The 20893-nt window shown below is 46.6% G+C and overlaps 1 protein-coding gene across 3 annotated transcripts in view; it reads right to left on the reverse strand.

Moving 5' to 3' along the window:
- The window catches only part of lef1 (lymphoid enhancer-binding factor 1), a 182020-nt gene that overhangs the window by 9513 nt on the left and 151614 nt on the right, over window positions 1–20893 (reverse strand). The window contains exon 10 of one of the 3 annotated variants that reach the window (XM_078209359.1): window positions 5411–5551. The exons of 1 other annotated variant lie outside the window; for it this stretch is intronic. In XM_078209359.1, the coding sequence (XP_078065485.1) occupies window positions 5411–5551 (141 nt within the window). Of the gene's footprint in view, window positions 1–3972; window positions 5552–20893 lie in introns of those variants that run through there. One more of the 3 variants, XM_078209341.1, reaches the window with a different exon arrangement.

Genomic DNA, 20893 nt, shown 5'->3' on the forward strand with positions numbered 1-20893 from the left:
TTCGGCCCTTCGAGCCTGCTCCGCCATCCATCACGATCATGGTTGATCGTCGAACTCAATAGCCTAATCCTGCTTTCTCCCCATAACCTTTGATCCCATTCACCCCAAGTGCTATATCCAGCTGCCTCTTGAATACTTTCAATGTTTTGAAATCAACTATTTCCTGTGGTAATGAATTCCACAGACTTACCACTCTTTGGGTGAAGAAATGCCTTCTCATCTCCATCTAAATGGTCTACCCCGAATCCTCAGACAGTGACCCCTGGTTCTGGACTCCCCCACCATCGGGAACATCCTCCCTGCATCTACCCTGTCTAGCCCTGTTAGAATTTTATAAGTCTCCATGAGATCCTCCCTCATTCGTCCCTGCACTTTGAATAGGTTTCAAGGAGCTTTTATATTCTCCTGAACTGTTTGAAAACCTGAGCCTCAGTGTAAGGCCTTCTTTGGATCACTGATGTGACATAAGCATTGAATTTCCCCTCCTGACCTCCTGCCATCTCAGTCAATCTCCCACCCAAAGTGGTTTTTGGGCAAATCCACATATAAACCATAAGGAATAGATCTCAATTTTGAAAAGAATCCTAATTAGAAAGAACTAGGAATATTGCATAAGGAATTCCATCTTTATCATCTGGATGAGGGAGCGAGTGTTTAGAATCATAGAATCAACAGTGCAGAAGGAGGCCATTCGGCCCATCGAGCCTGCACCAACAACAATCCAACCCAGGCCCTATCCCTGCAACCCCAGATATTTACCCTGCTAATCCTCTTGACACTAAGGATCAATTTAGCATGGCCAATCAACCCAACCCGCGCATCTTTGGAGTGTGGGAGGAAACTGGAGCATCTGAAGGAAACCCACGCAGACACGGGGAGAACGTGCAAACTCCACACAGACAGTGACCCAAGGCCGGAATCAAACCCGGATCCCTGGCGCTGTGAGGCAGCAGTGCCAACCACTGTGCTACCGTGCGCGTCCTTCATCTGGGGCAATGGCGACTTTACCATTACATTGTGTATTTAGTCAGCCAACCTTTCAAGTAAAGCCAGACCTTACCCTCTGGAAGAATCACTGACATGCAAATGCAAAGTTAAAAAGAAAAGGGGGTGAGAAAGCAAGACTTTAAGGTGTATCACAGAGTTTTAAAACAACAAAATGGCACTACATTCACATATAAAGCCGTGGCCTCCTATAACTGCAAGAAACCACAGCAATTATTGGTTTGATGCATTTTATTTTATTTATTTTTCTTTTATAAAGGACGATCTGCAATGAAGTAGACGGTTCAGCATTCAATTGTGCTAAACTAACCACCTAGATTCTCCGCAAGACTTCCTGATTTCCTCAGTTTGGACTGGTTGCTGATAGAGGAAGAGTTGACAGACTGAAGAAGAATTCCAAGTGTACCTTTCGAGTGTGCATCGAAAAAAAAACCCCAGGAGGATGTTCCAACAAATTATTTATTTTATTTTTACACAATTTTATTAAATCTTTTGTCAGGAAGCGCACCACGGGAGTTTTCGATTCGTCCTTGAGTGACCGGAATCCGATTTCACCAAAAAATACCATCACCACCAGTGACCACCATGGAAATGAAAATACAGCGACAGCCGCCCCCTCTGGAGCGTGAGGGCTCTGTTGAAATGCAGCTCTGACGCTGCGCCCTGCACACAAATGCATCGGGAACTGGGTAACGACAAATAGCAGGCGCTGGTGACGACGGAATGATTGTACACGCATCCTTGGCTTGGCGCCATCTTGAATTGGATTTCCAACTGGAAGGGGAACGTGGAGAAACCCTCCCCCCGCCCCGACCCTGACACACACACAGCCACAGATTGGCAAAGGCAGTGATCTTGTCGATAGCTTGTGCTTGGGGACAAGTCGGCGAAGCTAAGCTTTCCGATTACAGAACCGAGAAGACATTGACGGTGAAATCAATGGGAGCAGGTTTAGCTTCATAGACAATCATAGAAACCCTACAGTGCAGAAGAAGGCCATTCAGCCCATCGAGTCTGCACCGACAATAATCCCACCAAGGCCTTCTCCCCACTACCCCACACATTTACTCAACTAATCCCTCTAACCTACGCATCCCAGGACACTAATGGGCAATTTAGCATGGCCAATCCACCTAACCCGCACTCTTTGGACTGTGGGAGGAAACTGGAGCACCCGGAGGAAACCCACACAGACACGGGGAGAACATGCAAACTCCACACAGACAGTGACCCGAGCCAGGAATTGAACCAGGGTCCCTGGCACTGTGAGGCAGCGGTGCTAACCACTGTGCCACCGTGCCGCCCCATCTTGTGTCCCTTATCGCATCCCATATGACCCCTGAGATGGGCCATGGGTTACTCTTCCCAGGAAGGCTTTCCCGTCAGCTTCACATGAAAACACTTCACTTCCTGTGGAGGAAAAGGCCTCTAAGACTTCCAACCAGAAATTTCACAGCAGCAAAAGCAACACACAAGGCAATACAAAACTGCTTCCCATTCGCAGCGAAGAATGGGTTTCCCCACTAAAGGAAATGAAATGCATTTCTGTTGTACATAAGAATTAGGAGCAGAAGTAGGCAAATTCAGCCCTTTGAGCCTGCTCCGCCATTCAATCAGATCATGGCTGATCTCTCCCTGATCTGAAATCCACCTCCCCACCTGTTCCCCTTATCCCCTTTTTTCATTGGAAATATATCCATCTCCTTCTTGAAACCATTCTACGATTCAGACTCCACCGCGCGATGGGGCAGCGAGTTCCACAAATTCACCACCCTCTGCGAGAAGTAGTTCCTCCTCATCTCAGTTTTAAATCTACCGCCTCTCATCCTACACCTGTGACCTCTTGTTCGAGATTGCCCCATAAGAGGAAACATTTGGTCTACATTTATTTTATCAATCCCTTAAAAATGTTTATATACCTTGATCAGATACCCGCTTATCCTTCTAAACTCCAAACTGTTTAACCTCTCCTCAAACGTCAACCCTTTCAGCCCTGGAATCAATCTGGTGAACCTCCTCTGAACTGTCTCCAATGCCACCACATCCTTCCTCAAATAAGGAGACCAAAACTGGACACAATAATCCAGATGTGGTCTCACCAAAACCGTTTACAATTGTAACAACAATTTCCACATCTGCTGCATCCAATAGCAATTATCCTTCAATTTCAGCAGAACCCTAACGTTTGGGAGGCTCAAAGTGGAGCCGGAATACTTTCACTTGCTTTTTTTTTGCCATTTGGGTTTCCCATGAAAAAGATCTTTGTTTTTCTCTTAATCACTCTCAGGATTTGGACGTCATTGGTAATGCCAGCCTTTACTGCTCGTCCTGAGTTGCTGAGGGGCTTAGTAAGGCCACTTCAGAGGGCAAACCATGTTGGCTGTGGGACTGGAGCCACATATGGGTCAGAGTAGGTAAGGATGGCAAATTTCTCCTCCCTCTGAGCGGCACGGTGGCACAGTCGGTTAGCACTGCTGCCTCACAGCGCCAGGGACTCGGGTTCGACTCCCAGCTTGGGTCACTGTCTGTGCGGAGTCTGCACATTGTCTGTGTGGGTCCCTTCCGGGTGCTCCAGTTTCCTCCCACAGTCCGAAAGACGTGCTGGTTAGGTGCATTGGCCATGCTAAATTCTCCCTCAGTGCATCCGAACAGGTGGTGGCGGAGTGTGGCAACTGGGGGATTTTCACAGCAACCTCATTGATGAAAGCCTACTTGCGACAATAATAAATAAACTTAAACTTAGTGAACCATTTGGACTCTTGCGACAATCCGACAGCCAATTATTTTCCTGATATTTTAGAAACATGAACTCGTGTTGCCAGTTTTAAACTCACGGCCTCTCAGATTAAGTCAAGGCCTCTCAATGACTAAAACTCAGTAGCATAACCACTACACTCCCTTATGTCACAAAAGAAGATTTATAGAGCCTCAACGTGAATAATGGATAAATAAACCACACTAAAAGCTAAAAAAAAAACAGCTTTTGACTTTATTTTTAAAATTCCAAATCTGCTTTAAAAGGAATAAGTATAATGACACAGCTCACAAGAAAGCTTACTCCAAAATCCCTGCTGTGCCTGCAATGTGAAAGATATTCTTTGCCACAAATCTGTCCCATCAGTTCAATCAAAACACTCATTAATGAAAAGACACCATTTAATATTTTGTTCCAGTTTTTTTCTCTCTCTCTCTCTTTTTAAATAAAGCCATCCTGCAGCTGCTCTGCAGGAGAAGCCTGGAGGTGTCCCAGGGCGGCGGCAGGGGCCCTGACCCACCAGCCCTCGATCCCGGGGTTTAAAAATTGTGTCCCTGACCATGCCAGGTCAGTGGGACCACCGTACGGGGTCAGCCCACCCTCTGTGAGGACGGTGGGTGGTGGGGGAGAGACACTGGCAGGATTAAGTCGACCTCCTCTGAATCACGGGTCCCAATCGCCAAGAACAATGCGCCACTGGTGGTGGTGGCATCGTGGTGTTGCCGGGAGGTGGACAATTAAGTGCAATATACATGGTCAGAAGCGGTAGCAACCAGACTCTGGCCGCGGGGGGACAGGTAATGGGAGCAGTCAAGGTGGGGAATGGTACAAATTTCCTTTTTATTTTGCCAAACTATGTCATTGGAACCATATTGGTCTTGGTATCCTCCAATCCCATTTTCGGTATCCCAAGTACATAAAGCAATGGCTATGCATGCGTACCCTAGTAGGGAGCTGAGAATCCGTGGAGAATGTGCTTCCAGGTTTAAAAAAAAGTCTTTACAAAAAAGAAAAAAACAAATAAGCTGATTGTCCTCAATTCCTCACTACAGCACACGTGCAAGATGATTGAGAAGGACACTCTCTTTGCGTCTTTACGCACACGAAGGGCGCCGGTTTCACTTCAGGCCAAGGACAGGGTCCGGTGCAAAGCGCAACCTATGCGGCAAGAACCTCGTCGGTAAGAGCGGGAAGGGAAAGGGATAGAGGCAAAAATATTGCGGACGCTGGAATCTGAAACGAAAACAGAAAATGCTGGTGAAACTCAGCAGGTCTGACAGCATCTGTGGAGAGAGAATAGAGCCAACACGTTTCAAGTCAGGATGACCCTTGGCCAGAGCTTCCTTCGTCAAAGGAAAGGGATAGTTTGGGAGCCAGTTGGGGAGGGGGTCTTCCAGCAGCAAGATCAAATTAAAACGATAGTCTCGACAGCAGCCCCAGTCGCTTCAGTCGTTGAGTGCTTAAATTCCAACCGCAAGGTCCCAAGTTCCGAGTCCTGGAGCTTCCCGCCACTCAGAACCGTCCGTCTCAAGTCGGGTGAGTGTTTTTTTTATTATTTTGTGTGTGTGTCAGTTTTTGTTTTCCAGGTGGGCTGCTAGATGGAGCACCACTTAGAAGTGAGACGTTCCATCTCCGGGGGAGGGAAAAAACTGACATCGTCTGGCTCTCCCCACTTGACCTGGGCTTTCTGTTGGCTGATGATGGAACAGCGCTGCTGACAATCGCGGAGAAGTCTGTGGCCCAACCCATCCTGCTCTCCTGGCTGGAGCAGCAGGAGTTTTGGTGAGTGGCCTGCGAGAAGGAAATAAACAAGTGAATATACGGGGAGGAAAGATTCATCCAAGAAAGAAAACACAAACTTTAAGCACTTCTTTTCTTACACCGTAGAGAAAAACAAAACCCCCGCCAAATTCCTGCAATTTATTTTCAGAAGCGGGGGGCAGCCCGTTTCTCCTCGCTCCCTCTCCGCGGCTTCATCTCCCCAGTCTTTCTTCTTCTTCTTTCTCCTCCTGGTTTTCCTCTCCATCCTCCTCCTCGGTCACTGTCGCACGCTGAGATTAGGCTCCTCGGGTAACTCAGTGTGGTGAACCATAGATGGTTACCACTATGGGCACTGAACCATAGATGGTTACCACTATGGGCACTGAACCATAGATGGTTACCACTATGGGTACTGAACCATAGATGGTTACCACTATGGGTACTTGTACATATGTTACTCTTGTTACTGTTGGGGTTAGGGTTGGGGTGTTCCACCTGTTAGCATTGTTCTGTGGTACACTCCGTTTGGCTCCGCCTTCCTATAGGAGTATAAAGGTCACTGCACTTCCTCGTGACCCTTTAGTCTGGGATTGTATTGTCAAGCAGTATGCTCTATTCTTGTTGCGAATAAAAGCCTTTATTCCCGGGTACGATCCAGCCTCCCGAGTGGATTAATCGCGCATCACTCAGCAAGTGCGCTCAGGCTGGGGGCTGATGGGGAGTGGAGTGATGGAGGGAGGGGGAGGCTGTTCTTCCAATGCAGGAATCATATCCTCATCCAACCCTGTCTCCGCTTTAATGCGCTTCCCAGTATGAGTCACCGGTCAACGTTGAGGAGCGATAGCACAAGAGTACAAGAAACTGGAGCAGGAGTGGACTATATGGCCAGTCAAGCCTGCTCCACTATTTAGTAAGATCATGGCTGATCTTGGGCTCCAATCCACTTTCCCGCTCGCTCAATATATCCCTTCATTCCCAGCCTTAAATGTATTCCATGACGGAGTACCCACAACCCTCTGAGGGGGAGATTCCAACGATCCACAACCCTTTGAATTAAGAAGTTTCTCCACATTACAGTGATAAATGATAGTCCTCTTATCCTGAGACTGCATCCCCTGTGATCTAGATCCCCCAGCCTGCACAAGACGCCTTTCAGTATCCACCTTGTGCAGCCCCAACAGCATGGTTCAAAGAGATCACCACTCATCCTTCTAAACTCCAGAGAATATGGATTGAATTTACTCAGCAATGCAGCACAAGACAATCCTCTCATCCCCGGGGTCTGGTGAACCCCGATTGATTTTATCCCGCCTCTCTAGATCCAATTCTAATTCCCTTCCCGCACCTACTGTTGCTCCAAGGCAGATTTTCTGTTTCCATAGTTAGTAATTTCCGGAACAGTCCACTAGTCTGTCACCAATGGGCTTGTAGATTGAGGGGGTGCGACTCCACATCAAGCGTGGCCGACCAGGAGTCTCTCCCGCTCTTACCACCAGCCATGGCGTGTTTGGAAGGATTTGACACTCAACCTGTTTGACCATGTTATGAACGCACCTTCCTTGGCCATCAAGTCCTGGGGAGGAACTCAAATCTTCTGGCTTCTGGCTTAGAGGCAGAGACACTACCCACTGTGCCACAAGACCTCCCCCATTCTAGATCAGCTGTAGCGATCCACCCCCCCACAAACTGGTTCAAACAACTCAGCCCAGACAAGGACTGAATATTGAACTGTTGTGCTCTCTCTGGGAAGTACATTGCAGATGTCCTTTTACTTCTGTGGAGAAATGGTGGCACAGTGGTTAGCACTGCTGCCTCACAGCGCCAGGGACTCGGGTTCGATTCCCAGATTGGGTCACTGTCTGTGCAGAGTTTGCATGTTCTCCCCGTGTCTGCATGGGTTTCCTCTGGGTGCTCCAGTTTCCTCCCACAGTCCGAAAGATGTGCTGATTAGGTGCATTGACCATGCTAAATTCTCCCTCAGTGTACCCGAACAGGCATCCGAGTGGGGATTTTCACAGGAACTTAATTGCAATATTAATGTAAGTCTACTTGCGACACTAATAAATAAACTTAACTTTAAAAACTTAAATTGACAATACAGAGTTATGCAGTAAGCTAGACCTTATTAATTTCACAGTCTGCTACAATAATTACACAGTAGTAAAAATAAAGCAATTTTTGAGAGAAACCACTCAAGGCTCCTACCACACATTATTCTGTTTGTGCGGCTGTGCTTTCCTGGTCATATGTTACACAGGATCCTTGGCCAAGAAGTTTGGGAGGGTTGAAGGGTCAGATTCTGGCCGGTGCTGAGCTGGTTGATTTTTGAAGCTGTTGTTGGAGGTGTTGAAATTAACTTTTACATTCCCGGGCTAGGGGATCAACCAAGGTCCCTGCTACTCAACACACTCCCCTGCTGTACTGAGGTGTGTGTTGCACTGTCAGACACACCATTTGTGGAATGCGATGTTAAATTGAGGCCATGTCTGTCCTATCATTTGGATGTAAAGGATCCCATGGCACTGTTTGAAGAACGGCAGTTGTCCCGGTCCATATCGAGGATTACGGGTCTGAGTGGGATTGTTGTTGGAGCAGGCTCGATGGGCTGAATGGCCTCCTTCTGTACTGAAGGGATTCTATGATTCTATTGAATGATATGCGATCTTTCTATCGAGTGGTCAAACCAAGGCCCTCAGGTAGGTGTAAGAAATCCCACCAGGGATCCCAACGAAGAGAACTCTCTCGGTTTTCCAGACAATGTTTCCTGATAAACCAATACCTAAAGCAGGTCATTTATCTCATTGCTTTGCACAAGTTGACTGCATCACAACACTGACAATATTTCAAAAGTGCTTTATTTGGCTGCAAAGCGCTTTGGCATGTCCCAAGAATGTGAAAGTTGCTATATAAATGCAAGTCTTTGCGAATGATCCATTATTGCCTATATTTAAGGTTGAGATAGACGGATGATTGGTCCTTTGGGGAACCACTGGATTTGGAGAGTGGACGGAAAAGCCCACGATCCGCCATGATCGAGTTGAATGGCGGAGCAGGCTTGACGGTCCGGATGCCAATTCCCTGCTCCCATCTCTAGTGTTCTGTCTTTGTTTGCATTCTTTCTAACCATCGACTCAGGTGGCCAGTGCTGCCGCATGCACCTGTCGGTGAGTGTCGGGTGTACATTGGTTGAAGATTGTCTTTGGTAGACCAACAGCCTGCCACCACTTACCCTTAGAGCTCACATATAAATGGGACAGAGGAACAAAGGGAACTAATCACCAAAAGTAGTGACACAGCTTAATAAGCCCTTAAAATAAAGACAACACAAGCAGGAGGGTTCATTTCTCAAGGGACCGGAACTGAAAAGCAGTGAAGTGATGTTAAAATTGTGCAGAATCTTGGTTAGACCACACTCACAATACTGTGCATCCGATGAGTCCAGAGTTACATAGAAAGAAACATAGAAACCCTACAGTACAGAAAGAGGCCATTCGGCCCATCTAGTCTGCACCGACCACAATCCCAGGCCCGACCCCCATATCCCTACATATTTTACCCGCTAATCCACGCATCCCAGGACACTAAGGGGCATTTTTTTAGCATGGCCAATCAACCTAACCTGCATATCTTTGGACTGTGGGAGGAAACCGGAGCACCCGGAGGAAACCCACGCAGACACGAGGAGAATGTGCAAACTCCACACAGACAGTGACCCAAGCCGGGAATCGAACCCGGGTCTCTGGAGCTGTGAAGCAGCAGTGCTAACCACTGTGCTACCGTGCCGCCCAGTTGAGAGAAACCACTCAAGTCTAGAGTCAAGAGTTGAGTGGCTATAACTGGCGGCAGGTGGCACAGTGGTTAGCACTGCTACCTGGTCCTGTCAGGGACCAGGATTCAATTCCAGCCTTGGGTGACTGTCTGTGGGGACTTTGTACATTCTCCCCATGTCTGTGTGGGTTTCCTCCGGGTGCTCCGGTTTCCTCCCACACTCCAAAGATGTGCAGGTTAGCTGGAATGACCATGCTAAATTATCCCTTAGTGTCCAGAGATGTGAGGGTTAGGGGGATTAGCGGGGTAAATGTGTGGGGTTACAGTGATAGGGCCAGAGGTGGGCCTGGGTAAGATGCTCTGTTGGAGAGTCGGTACAGACTTGATGGGCTGAATGGCCTCCTGCATTGCAGAGATTCTAACTATCAGAAAGGACTCAATGACTTTGGTTTCTTTGCCCTAGAAAAGAGAAGGCTGAGATGTGTCCTGATAAGAGATCTTTAAAAATGGCGAAGAGGTTCACGAGGGTAGACATAGAAACGTTTCCACTTGACAGGGATTCAAAAACCCGAGGACAAAATTTTAAGATGGTTCCTGATAATGGGAATTTGGGAGAAGCTTTGTTCCTGAGACAATGATTGGAATGTGGAACTCTGCATCAAGGGGAGCAGTTCAGATGAATAGCATTGGTGTATTTGGAGGGAAGCCAGGAAAGGACATGAGGGAGAAGAAAGGAGGAGAAAGTTTTACTGATCGGGTTCGATCAAGTAGGGTGGGTGGATGCTAATGTGGAGTATAAACACTGGCATGCACCAGATGGGCCGATTGGTCTGGTTCTGTGCTGCAGGCTGAAAGTAGCTCAAGGTAACATGATCAAGGGTGGTCACTTGGGTGAAATATCAGAGAAGACTTGCAGACCATGAACTCATATAAATCGTTGGTTAGGCCACATTTGGAATACTGTATCCAATTCTGGTCACCGCACTACCAGAATGATGTGGAGGCTTTGTAGAGAGTATACCAGGATGTTGCTGGTATGGAGAGTACTAGCTATGAGGAGAGATTGAATAAACTGGGATTGTTCTCCCTGGAAAGACGGAGACAGAGGGGTGACCTGATAGAAGTCTATAAAATTATGAGGGGCATGGATAAGGTGAATGGTTGGAAGCTTTTTCCCAGGGCAGAAATGACAATTACAAGGGGGCACAAGTTCAAGGTAAGGGGGGAAAGGTTCAGTGGAGATGTACGGGGGAAGTTTTTTACACAGAGGGTGGTGGGGGCCTGGAATGCACTGCCAAGTGAGGTGGTTGAGGCAGACACGTTAGCGACATTTAAGACTTATCTGGATAGGCACATGAACAGATGGGGAATAGAGGGATACAGGCTGTTGGTCTGGATAGGACAACGTGATCAGCACTGGTTTGGAGGGCCGAAGGGCCTGTTCCTGTGCTGTACTGTTCTTTGTTCATAATCCAATGAAGAATCAATACCATCAGGAAAGGAGGGCACCACAGCCGCTAATGGTTGCCAATGGAGAATGTAAGTTTGCTCGTTGGACCCATCAGTCTCTCAAGTCTCTTCAGCCATTCCACAAGTTCCTCAGCTTCAGTGTTGGCTGTGAGGAGCAACAGAATTCTCTGGTTTTGGGATGCTTAAAAACAATACTCCACGAATGATGACGTTACTCATCCAACCCCCAATCACCAAGTCTTCCAGACAGAACAAGGTTTCCAGCTCAACACTGCTCCAGCAACGAAAGATGAGAAACCTCCAACCTCAGAAAGGAAAGTAACCCCAAGTAAACCGATGTCACAGAAACAATACATCACTGATTGTCTGCTCACAATGGGAATCTTTGTACGACTGGCTTAACAGAGGGACCTGTCAGGCCCCTGTTGGAAATAACATATTAATCTCTAAGATGAGTGCCGGGGATTGTATTTGTGATCAGGCTTTCATTCTTATGCAGCTTCACATCACTGACAGGTCTTCCCTGAGCCCAAGTCAATCCTTGTGTAGAATTACATTTGACTCAGAACTCAACTGTGGCCACAATTGAAGGTTCAGTTCTATCACTGCATTATTGCTGCGGTCCACAAAACCATATTCTATAAACTGGGACAATGTGCTGCTGGTGACTTTAGGATGAGATATTAAAGCTAAACCTCTTTTTCCCTCAAAGTTTAAAGTTTATTTATTTGTGTCACAAGTCATCGAATCATAGAAGAATCATGGAATCATAGAAGTCGGCTTACATTAACACTGCAATGAAGTTACTGTGACAATCCCCCAGTTGCCACACTCCGGCGCCTGTTTGGATACACTGAGGGAGAATTCAGCATGGTGAATGCACCTAACCCGCACGTCTTTCGGACTGTGGGAGGAAACTGGAGAACCCGAAGGAAACCCACACAGACACGGGGAGAACGTGCAGACTTCGCACAGACAGTGACCCAAGCCGGGAATCGAACCCGGGTCCCTGGTGCTGTGAGGCAGCAGTGCTAACCACTGTGCCACCCACAAAAAATGTTTCCACCCAGACGGGATTCGAACCTACAATCCCTGACTTAGGAGGCCAGTGCCTTATCCATTAGGCCACTGGGGCAGCCATGTGTAAGTAAAAGATCCCATCTAGCTGAAGAGGAGTATGTGAGTGATCCCTTGTGCCCTGGCCATCATTCACCCCCACAACCAACAACACTAAGATCGGAATCTCTCATTGTTAACACATTTGCTGTCTATGGGATCTTGCTGTTCCACCATTTCTGTAAAAGCAATCGATTAGTGGTAAAGTTGTTGAAGACTTGAAGGTTGCTGTATAAAAATGTCAGGTCATTTTTTTGCTGCATAGTGTATCCATAATGAATGCACCCAGCGATCTTCAATGTCCACACAAACCCACCAGGAGCTGGAAGGAACTGTGACGATGAGGACAGTGGGCACAAAGGGTTGGAGAATTAATATTTTAGTCTGAAGAGAGTCAGGCTGGGTCAGTGAGGGATGTGCTTTCACTATCAATAGATATGGTGTAAGATTTGCTGCTTGCAAACTCGTTGACTGACAGGGCCTGGAGACCTGCTGTCCTGGGACTCGAATCAAAGCAGGAATCAGTCAGAGGCACAGGAATCACCTGGATTGGCACTAATCACAATCAGGAGAATCTCCAGCGAGGGAAAGCCATTTGTCTACAGCTCCTGAGCATTACTGATCTCTCCCAGTTTATCTGACTCCAGATACTCTGCCCTGAGCTTCTGCATGCAATTGTTCTCCAATGCGTCAATACCAATGTCCAGTCCTGAATATTCAAATTGGTACTTTTCTTATTAAACAGTGGACTCAGGGGGTGGAATCCTCTAGCCGCGCTTGCCCCAAGGCTGGAAATCCCCGCCTGAGGCCAATGGACCTTTGCATGGTCTGCCCCCACTCGCTACAATTCCCGTGGCAGGCAGGACGGGAAAATTCCACCCAGGATTCCGAATGAGCCCAAAGAGATTCGCGACCCTTTCTAGTTTTATGAAGTGAAAAATAAATTTGCCAAAATCCCAGAGGCTGCGCTCCCACCTTTTTGAAGAAGTGGGCACTGGCTGGTGGTGATTTAACCTGAGGATCACCACACCTCAGGCGAGGGGCAAGATTGAGAAGACGGGCCTTTGTGAATAACCTCAGCCGCTACGGGAATTGAACCCTCGCTGTTGGCATCGCTCTGCGTCACTAAACAGCCGTCCAACTAACTGAGCTAACTGACCTAAAGTCTTGCACACTAATGCTATATGAGCAGATATATACAGCAAGGTCTCACAAACAATTGACAATTGGAATAAGTGACTTATCTTTAGTTAAGAGAGGAATAAGTGGAAGGAAACCAGGAGAGTTCCTCATTCTTCTGTGAAAATCTTTTGCAATCCAGTTGAACCATCAGTTTGTTTTAACACCTTATGCCACCGTGCAGCACTTCCAGCTGTGCAGCACTTCCAGCTGTGCAGCACTCCTCCAGGTGGGCAGTAAATCACCAATCTAGGTTCGCTACTCACATCCTGAATCCACAGCCATCTGACTCTGAGATCATCGCACTGGGCTCAACATGCACATGTGCACAAACTCACATGCACACACATACAGACACACACACATATCTACACACACGGGCACACACATGAGCACACACACAGACACATGTGCACACACACATGCACATACACATATGTGCACACCGCTTACATGCATACATGCACATCATGCCTTGACATTCAATGACATTACCATCACTGAATTCCCCCACTATCAACATCTTGGAGGTTACCAGTGACCAGAAACTGCACTGGGCCAGCTATATAAATACTGTGGCTACCAGAGCAGGTCAAATGCTAGGCATCCTGACTCCCCAAAGCCTGTCCAACATCTACAAGGCACAAGCCAGGAGTGTAATGGATTTATCTCCACTTGCCTGGATGAGTGCAGTTCCAACAACAGTCAAGAAGCTCAACACCATCCAGGACAAAGCAGCCCACTGGCTTGCTACACCTTCCACTAACATTCAATCACTACACCACCGATGAACAGTGGCAGCGTGTGTACCATCTACAAAAACTCACCAAGTTCTTTAGGCAGCACTTTCCAAACCCACAACCACGACCATCTAGAAGGACAAGAGCAGCAGATACCTGGGAACATCATCACCTGGAGGTTCCTCTCCCAGTCACACACCATCCTGACTTGGAAATATTTCACCATTCCTCCACTGTCGCTGGGTCAAAATTCTGGAACTCCCTCCCTAACAGCACTGTGGGTGAGCCTACACCACATAGACTGCAGCTGTTCACGAAGGCAGCTCACCATCATCTTCTCAAGGGCAGTTAGGGATGGGCAATAAATGCTGGGCTAGCCAGCAACGCCCACATCCCATAAATTAATAAACAAAATACACACACGCACACACACACACACACGCACACAAACACACACACACACACAAATACACACACACACACAAATACACACACACACAAACACACACACACACATGCACACAAACACACACACAAACACACACATACACACAAATACACACAAACACAAAGACACACACACACAAAGACACACACAAATACACACACACAAACACACACACACACACACACAAACACACACACACACACAAATACACACAAACACAAAGACACACACACACAAAGACACACACAAATACACACACACACAAACACACACACACACACACACACACATGCACACAAACACACACACAAACACACACACACACACAAATACACACAAACACAGACACACACACACAAAGCCACACACACAAACACACACACAAATACGCACAAACACACACACACAAATACACAAACACGCACATACACACACAAATACACACACACAAATACACACACACAAATACACGCACACACACAGCACACACGCGCGCACACACACACACAAATACACACGCACAAGCATGCAGGCACAAACACGCATATGCATGCACACATACACAAACATACACATGTACACACACACACAAAACACACACAAACACTACATTTCCCTGTGTATATTTCTCCAAATGTGATTACAGAATGAATTCTATTACATTTACAGCATTTCTGCTTCAGGTAATGATTCCGTCTCCTGTCAATCATGATGTTTATATATAAATATCATATGTCACATTTATAATTTATTCTACATATAGATTTATATATCTGAAACCTTATTTTGTCTTAATAATGTGATTCCATAATACTTATCACTTTGCCAAAAGCTCTTTGAAATTCATGGTTTAGTTATTTACAATGCAAATGACACTTTCTGCAGATTATAAATAGGCATTAAAATAGATAATATATTTTGGAAATATATTCTTTATTTAGAAACAAGACGGTTTGCATTGGACAAAAAGGATATGAATGGATTATTTTGTTTAAGGATTTCCCAGTAACAAAGGATTGTGTGGCAAAGCTGTTTTTCAAATCTAACTCATTATATCATGAATACCGAGGCTTAAGATAGCTTCAGTTAGAGACAACCTCTGTTGCTCAGCATCATATCGACTGATTGTTGTGACTGGGTGTGTTATGAATGGTCCATACAGTGCATACAACAGGTGGGTAAAAGAAAGATTGTACATTTTATTGTGGTGAAATAACTGGACTTTTCCCCCAGTCCCACCAAAGTCCACAGGCTTTTGCATGGATTGTCCACATGCTGCTGGGGAACCCCTTGCGGGGGTCAACTTAGACGAGACTGGAAGGTCCTGCTGGCGGGAAGGGCTGGAAAATCCCATCCTCAGTGTATATTTGGAAGGGCAGATTCTACAATCATAACAACACAGTACTGTTTCTTAACACATGTGGCATTTGAACTTCCTAAAATCTGGAACTCCCTCCCAAAGTTTTTCAATCTCTCTCTCTCTACATCTCTCTCATCCTTTAAGTTGCAACTTCAAACGTACCTCTTTGACACAGTTTTTGGTCTGTTTTCCTCATTGCGAGTAACATTTGCACCACACAAGAATCAGGCAGTCACCATCTCCACCAAGAGAGAATCTAACCATCACACCTTGACGTTCAATGGCACTACCGTTGCTGGATCCCCCGCTATCAACATCTTGGGGGTTACCATTGAACGGAAACTGAACTGGACCAGCCATATAAATACTGTGGCCACCACAGCAGGTCATAGTAGGAATACTGCAGTGGCTAACTCAACTCCTGACTCCCCAAAGCCTGTCCACCATCTATAAGGCAGCAATCAGGAGTGTGATGGAATACTCTCCACTTGCCTGGATGGGTGCAACTCCAATAACACTCAAGAAATTTGGATGGGGGAAGGTGGTGGATAGCAGGTAGAGTGGTGAAGGGTGGGGGTGTAAAATGGGGCACCATAGCAGCAGTGCTATTCTCAGTGCCTGCCCAACCCCATCCCCAGTGGAAATCTTAACATGGCCAGGAGGCATGGGCAGCTCACCCATCCACAGGCCAATTCAACCCCTTATCCTTTGCACATCAGTACCCTTCTATCAAGACACAGCTGAGGCTACGTTTGCCCTCCCTTCCCATTCTGTGAGACCCTATTCTTATCTGAAAGTCCAGGGTCCATGGTCTTCAGGACTGCCTGCAGTTCCAACAATGCCCACTGCTCCCAGTGGCACTCTGACAAGAGAATTGCAAGCCATTTGATCGGTTGGTAGATCGCAGTGGTGGTACTTCCTCTTCCTGTGGCCAGAAGTCCCATCTCGAGCCAACTAATGGTCCAACGGCCACTTAATGGCCAGATGGCGAGTCAGTCAAACACACACCCACACACACACCCCAACTGTGTAAAATCTCTACCTGTGGTTTGGGGTCAAATTTTGTTTGATAATGTTCCTATGAGGTGCCTTGAAATGGCTTGCTACGTTACAGGTGTTATATGAATGCAAGTTGCTGTTGTTGCCCATGCTGTCCCCAGGTCACCCCTTAATGCTTCTGCCACTGTGTGGAACTCTTCCAAATATATCTCTGCAGCAGCCACAAGGATTAGACCCGTCTGGGATAAATGCCAATCTATCCATGTGGCACTGCCCATCGGAGTCTCTTTCGGAAAAAGGATAGCAGAAGATGGTCGTGCGATGGCAAAGTCAGCAGAAGGATGAAGATAGCCAGAAGTAATTTTGTGACGATGAAGGATGTGTTTACAACATGAACTTTTAACAAGGAAAAATCTCATGAGATGCTACTTTCTATCCACCTTTCCGAATATCGCAGAAACCTGGACAATGAATAAATATCTATGGAAGAATGTGGAGGCCTTTGGAATTTGAATGCTGAGACTTGCACTTAAATCTTCAAATACCCAGCGTAAGACAAATGAACATCGGAACATAGGAATTGGGAGCAGAAATAGGCAGATTCAGCCCTTCCAGCCTGCTCCGCCATTCAATCAGATCATGGCTGATCTCTCCCTGGTCTCAAATCCATCTCCCACCTGTTCCCCATATCCCCTTCTCCTTTTTTTTATTAGAAATATATCTATTTCCTTCTTGAAACCATTCAACGATTCAGACTCCACCGCGCTGCGATTGGACTTGCCAAAGCAAGAAGAAATCTACAAAATGACATCCAGAAACAAGATGCCAATATTTTAACCAAATCTACAGAGATTCTTCCATTGGGTAAAACAATATTTTAGTCACCCCTGGGTGGCGGGAAGAGCATCAGGGGTGGGCGGGTTGTGGGGAGAACTCATAGAATAGCGAGAAGCCAATTGGGACAGCTCCCACTGCCAGGGAATTTTCATTATTTGATTTTGATTTGATTTATTATTGTCACATGTATTAACATGCAGTGAAAAGTATTGCTGCTTGCACGCTATACAGACAAAGCATACCGCACATAGAGAAGGAAAGGAGAGAGTGCAGAATGTAGTGTTACAGTCATAGCTAGGGTGTCGAGAAAGATCAACTTAGTGCGAGGTAGGTCCATTCAAAAGTCTGGTGGCAGCATGGAATTTGCATAATTAAATAATTGCCTAATTAAAGTCCCAATTAAGGGCCGTTTTACAATGTCACCAACATTCTTGTGGTAAATGCACACGGTATGGGGAGGCTACAGACCTCATGGAAGCAGCCATCCTGTGGGAAGCAGTAGCGGGGGGGGGGGGGGGGGGGTGGTGAGTGTTGAGGGGCCTTGAAGTTGCTGAATCCAGGTCCCGAATGGAGGACTGCAGGCAGGGAAAGCAGCCCCCTCAGCCCTATCAATCCCCTGGAGAGATGTGTCCCGCCAGTGGCCTGGTACACCTCTCCTGAATTGTAAATGTTCTAACCTTCCTGAAGGTAAGGAGCCCAGAGGTTATCAGATTTGCCTCATCAGCACACACCACCCCTCTCCCCGCCACCCCCTGCTCCTCGCCATCCTCAATGCTGCCACCATTGAGCCTCCGGATGCAGCCAGCCCTCTGATGGGGCCATAAGGAGGGCAGCCAACGAGGGGGCCACCTGCAGAAAAATCGCTGAGCCAATCCCGTTGCCAGGCTCGGGATCTGCTTTCCGCCTTGACATTCGGGTCCTAATTCCACAGTAAAATTCAGCCGCGTGCCTCAAAAAAATGGACAACGCATGGGAATACGCTACAAACCATCGAATTAAAGTTGAACCATTAGATTAAACAAATTTTAAAATGCTAAATGATCTATCTGAGGGGTTTGGTTGGCTGAAGGAGGGTTATAGGCCATAGGTATATGATCCAATATCAGTACCAGGCTGTTCATCTCATTGTTTCTCACTGAATGATGAAGCCTGTCCCTGTTTCGCACATTTGACACCCAGTATATCACACAGGGCTTTTCAGCAACAAAAAAAAACACTTCACAGAGCACAAACAAGACCCAGTTCTTTTCAGGGGGTGGGGTGGAGGGGGGAAGAAAATAAGGTTACACTGCCTGGGGATCGACCTCAGAAATGGTTGCTACAAATAGCTTCTCTGGTCCACTGTCTTGTGAACAGTTCACAAGCTTCAGGCTAGTACCGCAAAGTTAAAACGAATTGGCCAGTGAGTGCAGTGTGTCTGAGCTGCTTCAGAGAAGACGGCAACAAAGCGGCTGATCCAATCTTAAAGCAAAATAAGATATCATTACAGCAACAATTGGAGTCATTCACCCTGGGAACAATGACCCTTTGATTTTAGTCTGGGAGCAGACCAGGGTTCGGAACAACAATTGCACACATACAGATTTGGACCGAGGAGTGCACAAAAAGACCAACAGAAGACTACTCCGATTATATGCAGTCTGCAACGTCTAAAAATTCCCACCCAGCGCTTCTCCAAAAATAACAATCGTATTCTTAATTAAAATGTATTTATTAGTGTCACAAGTAGGCTTACATTAACACTGCAATGAAGTTACTGTGAAAATCCCCTCGTCGTCACACTCCGGCGCCTGTTCGGGTACACTGAGGGAGAATTTAGCATGGCCAATGCACCTAACCAGCATGTCTTTCGGACTGTGGGAGGAAACCAGAGCACCTGGAGGAAACCCACGCAGACACGGGGAGAATGTGCAGACTCCGCAAACACATTGACCCAAAGCAGGGAATCGAACCCAGCTCTCTGGCACTATGAAGCAGCAGGGCTAACCACTGTGCCACCGTGCCCACCAAGAAGACAGGTCATTCCATTTCTGTGTTTACCCTAAAACCACCTTAACCCAGACGTAGTTCTTCAGGTGGAAGAAAGAAAGAACTTGCTTTTATATAGAGTCTTTCAGAAAGTTAGGCCACCTCAACATGCATCACAGCCAGTAAAGCACTTTGAAGTGTAGCTGTAGTGTAGGAAGGCCAATCTATGCACAGCTAACTCCAGCACACAGGAAGGCAGTAATGACCAGATAAGCTTGTTTTTCCTGATTCTGCTTGAGGGTTAATTATTGGCCACAATATGGGGAAGAACTCCTCTTCCCTACCTCAAAATATCACCATGAAATGTTTTTCTATCTACCCAAGAGCCTCAGTTTCATATGTCGGCTGAAGATAACATCCCTCGCAGTGTAGTGCCCTTTGCACAGCAGAGATTTTCTACTCACGTCTTGGGATGGTGTCCCGAGTGAGGAGTGAGAGTGCTAGCAACCAAGCCAAGGCCAACATCAGAAGCCTGTAATTGGGCCTAGTCAGACTTGCATGACTGCTGGATTGGGACACGTGGAAATACAAATTGAGGTTTGAGAATATTCCATCTGTACAACTGCATCTTACACCTGAGAAGCATTCTTTTCAGACTTCTGAAGCATCTCCGTGGGTAACTGTAGCCTCCATCCCAGCTCTGTGATGTGTGCATTTGATGGTATTAGGTTTGCATGAAGGCCTTGTTGTTACAACAACAAGCTGGTTTACTGAACAGTGTGTGTCTCACCTGCACGGTGGCATAATGGTTAGCACTGCTGCCTCACAGCACCAGGGGCTCGGGTTCAATTCCTGCAGAATCTGCACGTTCTCCTCTTGTCTGCGTGGATTTCCTCTGGGGGCTAAGGTTTCCTCCCACAGTCCAAAAGACTAGGTGCATTGGCCATGCTAAATTCTCCCTCAAGTGTACCCGAACAGGTGCCAGAGTGTGGCAACTAGGGGATTTTCACAGTAACTTCATTGCAGAGTTAATGTAAGGCTACTTGTGACACTAATTAATAAACTTAAACTTTAAACCTTCGAATTAAGATCATCAGCGACATTGCCATGGCTCCATGAACCAAATGGGAAAGTGCAGAATCCAGTTGTGCACCCAATAAAATGAGAACCTGGGCCTTTTTAATCTAATGGCTGATCAGCTTGTGGATGAGTATTTTCAGTACAAAGTACTCCCCACACGCCACTTGTACAACATTAATCAGTATACAATCCACTGCAACATCATTTCACATTACTTTTTCACCTCTTTCACATATCGATAACTTAGGAGAAAACTTTTCTGATCTAACTCAGGCTAGGAGATATTTTAAACATTTTGATTTGATTTATTATTGTCACATGCATTAGGATACAGTGAAAAATATTGTTTCTTGTACGCTATACAGACAAAGCATACCTTTCATAGAGAAGGAAACGAGAGGGTGCAG

This window comes from Mustelus asterias, chromosome 1, assembly GCF_964213995.1.
Source record: "Mustelus asterias chromosome 1, sMusAst1.hap1.1, whole genome shotgun sequence".
In the NCBI taxonomy this organism is placed as follows: domain Eukaryota; kingdom Metazoa; phylum Chordata; class Chondrichthyes; order Carcharhiniformes; family Triakidae; genus Mustelus; species Mustelus asterias.